This window comes from Tribolium madens, unplaced genomic scaffold (assembly GCF_015345945.1).
Source record: "Tribolium madens isolate multiple individuals breed KSU strain unplaced genomic scaffold, Tmad_KSU_1.1 Scaffold_20;HRSCAF=117;Tcas5.2_LG4, whole genome shotgun sequence".
In the NCBI taxonomy this organism is placed as follows: domain Eukaryota; kingdom Metazoa; phylum Arthropoda; class Insecta; order Coleoptera; family Tenebrionidae; genus Tribolium; species Tribolium madens.
Window position 1 is genome coordinate 2,968,109 of NW_025400985.1, and position 4,373 is coordinate 2,972,481.

General features: G+C 29.1%; 1 protein-coding gene across 2 annotated transcripts in view; it reads right to left on the reverse strand.

Annotated features, from left to right (window-relative positions):
- Window positions 1-4,373, reverse strand: part of LOC123004680 (E3 ubiquitin-protein ligase TRIM9) — a 46,868-nt gene that overhangs the window by 4,233 nt on the left and 38,262 nt on the right. Inside the window, exons 3-5 of one of the 2 annotated variants that reach the window (XM_044398049.1) lie at window positions 1,776-2,009; window positions 1,478-1,631; window positions 1,209-1,241 (exon numbers count right to left, since the gene is read on the reverse strand). In XM_044398049.1, coding sequence (XP_044253984.1) covers window positions 1,209-1,241; window positions 1,478-1,631; window positions 1,776-2,009 — 421 coding nt within the window. The remainder of the gene's footprint in view (window positions 1-1,208; window positions 1,242-1,477; window positions 1,632-1,775; window positions 2,010-4,373) is intronic. The other variant, XM_044398050.1, reaches the window with a different exon arrangement.

The window sequence follows — 4,373 nt, forward strand, 5'->3', positions numbered from 1 at the left end:
ATCTAAAAAAATTAACTTTTAATGTCTAGAATTGATAAATGAAAAAATATTTAACATTCAATATTAATTGTAGCAACAATGCCTATCAATATCTAAAGTCGTTATAAATACTAAAATTCGAATTATTTTATTGTAAAATTAAAGAATAATGGATTCAGTTTAACACAAATGTGATTATTAAGTGATATTTCTTCCATCTCTTGTGCACCTGTGCACTTTTTGGCTACTGAAACAATAGTTATTATTTTTTTAATGTTTAACGTTAAATATCTTTTTAGTTATTGATTATAAACACCTAAAAGTAAATAATTTTAGAAAGACAATTTAATAATCTTTTAAATGCAAAAACAATAAATAGGGTGTTCCATTAAGTTATTGAACTTTTAACGAACGCCTTCATTTTTTATCTTTGCAATCGCAACACACTAAAAAAAATGTTACAACTTTATAGCTTGTACCTTCTTCTTTGCGGTAATAAAAAAAATATTTCTAGAGGTCTTAGTTTTTGTGTAATACATTTTTAAAAAATGTATGTTTTCGTAAAAAAACGTCTTATTTTTAAAACTAAGCAAAATTGACCAATAAAAGTTTAGCTTAAAAACACTGTCATCAAAATCTACATTCAAAAACGCTGGTGTTTCATTAAAAAAAGACACAAGTTTGTTTTGTAGCTTATTTTTGAGACACGCTGTAAAGTTGAAAATAATTTTAGAGGATGGACTAGATTAGTATACAGGGTGATTCAGCTTAAATGACCCATTAGACCCCTCTTGGCAGACAACCTATAATACACAAAGAAATTATCGTTCTTTGATTCTCGATATTTTGAAAATTTAATTTGAATCAAGGAATAAGTGCATAATGTCTTATGTGTTGTCTGCCAGGAGGGGTCAGGTGGGTTATTTAAGCTGAATCAACCTGTATATCAATGTCCTTTATATATATTTTTTTAATTTTACCATTTAAAAATCACTAATGGACTTTTTCAACTCGCTGGGACATCCTGTATATTTTCAATTACTACTCAGATGAACTAAAACAAGCCTCATTCTATTAAACAGTAAATAAAATGCAAGGCAAATAGAATGTTTATTACACATAACTCTGCAATATTTATAAGGTTGTATTTCAATGAAAATACAAAATAAATTAAAAGCTCAATCCAGTTTAATTACGAAAAAGTAAATAAGTGTTTTTCATGCATTTACCTGCAGGCATTCTTTCTTCTCCATCAATGTACGCTGAGCAAATAATGCAAATTCATCATTTGTAACAGGAAGGTTAATTAGAAATTATGTTGTCGTAAATTTCTGACCAAATGAAGTTGTTAAAAAATCGGTTCCGAAAGGAAAAAAAGTAAATATAAAAAGCGCCACAATTCGCAAAAACCCAATTAATTAACTAATTGCCAGATCGCAAAAAGATAAAACCGAAGCTGTAAGACTAAGAGGATTTCTTTTGAAAATTCTATACTTACGTTTCATTTGAATAAAATTGAGCTGATCAATCGCTCTTAGGACGGACTTATCGTCTAAAGTGAGATCGAAATGGGGTGAAACGCGTGGAGCTGTCCATTCTTTGTGCCAGGAATGGTCGGTATTTGCAACACGGCTGATTAACATCGAACCGACCTAAAAAAAGTGCTCGGGTAAATTTTTTTGTGCATTTTCCGAACGAGCGTAGCGAGTGTTACACACTATGTAACTATAAATCCAATCACAACATTTGATTGGATCACGTTTTGTAAAATTAGAAATAGTGTTTATTATCATCACCTGGAGAAAAGCTGAGCTATCTGTTTCCTTTAGAGCTTCGATGCAGAATTGAAGTAAAGCTGTAGTTTGCTGTAATCTACTAGTGCAGGTAGTGACTTGTTCCTTTAAAGCTCTAACCCTTAACTCCTTATCTTGGCGAATGCATTCGAGTAGTTGAGCGCGTCTGTGGTGAATGGCTTCGATTAATGCGTCACATTGAGCTGATACCATCGCCTCGAACTCTTCACAGTTTTCCTGTAATAACATAAAAAAATTACAGGAACAAAAATTTTTCTTAAATTTTTTGGTGATTTTTGAAAAATAGGTGTATTTAGATTAAAAAAAACTGTTTTGAAGCTTTAAGTTTCTAGTTTTGAGATTTTTTGGTAAAAATTTTTCCGTGGTACGGTTACCACGTAATCCTAAGTAATATCTTGAGGAAAAAATTCTAAATGTTCTTGTTTTTGTTTTTGGTCCACGGACGTCGGGAATGTTTTTTTAGTTAAGTCAATGCATAGGCCGGATAGCATGTTCGTTCATCTTTAATATGCTTTTTTTATATTTTTTTTACGTCAATTTGTCGCTGAGATATTTGACTTTAAATGAAAAAAGATCCTTTTGTCTTTGATCACCGATATCTGAGCAACCAATGACTACACAGAGAATATAAGGGTAGTGTCAAAAACTGGAATAAATGTCTTATAAGATCCTTTTATGATTTTTTGGAAAATATTTTTTTTTCACCCTCAACATGGATTTAAAGAAAAGAGAAAAAAGTAACTTTTTGCGTTGTTTTAGTAAATCTACAGAATATTCACTAATATGGATGGGGAGACTAATATTTTTAGGTTTTTTTATAGCTTAATGTACCCCTCATATTCCTTTAAATTTTTAAATCGATTCATCACACCGTTTTCTCGGACCGATTGATCAAAGTTTTACAAAAGAATTAAAGGAACAATTGTACATATTGTTTCTGAACATTGTCTACTCTTTGTGAAAATGAGAAAAACATTTTTTTTCAGCTTTTTTACAATTTTGCATTATTTAAATTTAAATGAATTCCAAAAAAAAATTTTTTGTTTTTTTTTTTTTCATAAAGATCAGTTGTCGAAAGTTTTAATCACGGGCCTCTTAAACGGTGAAACAAATTTCATTTTTTATTTTTATCATTTTTATGGACTGTAAAACAAATTGTAAACTGATTTTATTCAAAAACGGTAAGTTTTATCGAAAAAACGCAAGAGACCTCTTTTTTGTGAAAAACTATGAAATTTAGAATCTTGTGCTGAAAGTGGCAAAAACCAACCGCTAAACCCCCCAGTTTAGGACGCCCCTGAGTAAAAATTTCGACATTTTATCTTTGAATTCATTTGGGTGTATAAAGGTTGTCAGTTGTACCAAATTTTGTAATTTTATCCACGATGGTTTCTGAAATATTGGAAAAAATCAATTCAAAGATGCACCCCTTTCAGGAGATGTGGCTCCTTTATACACAATTTTTCGATATATGTTTATAGGAAACTTTTATCTTAAAATTGAATATTCACCTGGTTAAATTTGTAACAATAAAAATGGAACACCCTGTATATGCACGTATTTTCACAAAAATATGCACAACATATTAAGAAATATGCTCCAGTATATGCCAAATATGCATAAAAAAAACAAAGTTGGGATAAATTTTTATCCTTCAGTACAATAAACTTTGTATTTTCGGTATTTTGAACTACACACGATGAACGAAAGAGAATAAATAAATTGGTTTTGCCTCAAACAAGCCATTAAGCCTTTTTAAGAAATCTGTACTTTTCAGATCACATCACTTTAAACAATTTGGCTAAAATTCATTTGCAGGCTACTGCTTATCCAAATGGAAGGATTACAGGTGAATAAAAAGTATGGAACCACGTTTTTTGCTTAAACTATTAATTTTCCTTGAAAAACTAATTGATGAATAAGAAAGCAGGACAAAAATGTGAAAAAATTTTTCGATTTTTTTTTGAGTTTTACAAAAATATATTTTTTTTAATGGCAACCCACTAAAAAACTATTTTTCTAATGGAGGTTATAATGTAAAGATTACAACTATCTACTTTATATTAAATTTTTTCAAATTTTTTTTTTACATAAATTGCAATTTTGACAGAAAATATCGCATAACTCAAGACAACAAATTTTTGTTCTTAAAATACGATCACATTTTTTATATTACTTTAATTTATTGGTATTAATTATTATTTTCTGAAAGTAAATGATTTAAAAAAAACCGTTTGCGTTTCAGCAGGATACTAATTCTTTGAGTCCGGCTTACGAATTATCGGTGGTTTTCTCTTTAACATATTTTTAATACCATCATTTTTTTAAACTGTCCAATTTTTAATCTGAACTAAAATTTTTAATCGGAAATTTGTGATTTAAAGAAAATTTCCTAAAATATGCACGAAGTTGTCAAAATATGCATTTTTAATTGGCTTATTTTAATCGAAAAACATTAGATATGCATAGAAAACTCACAATTTTGTTGATATACCTCTTAATAACAAATAATAACAAATATGCATTTTGCATATAATCCGAGCCTTATTAATCAGGACTGTTTCTTAATTTTTTTTTATA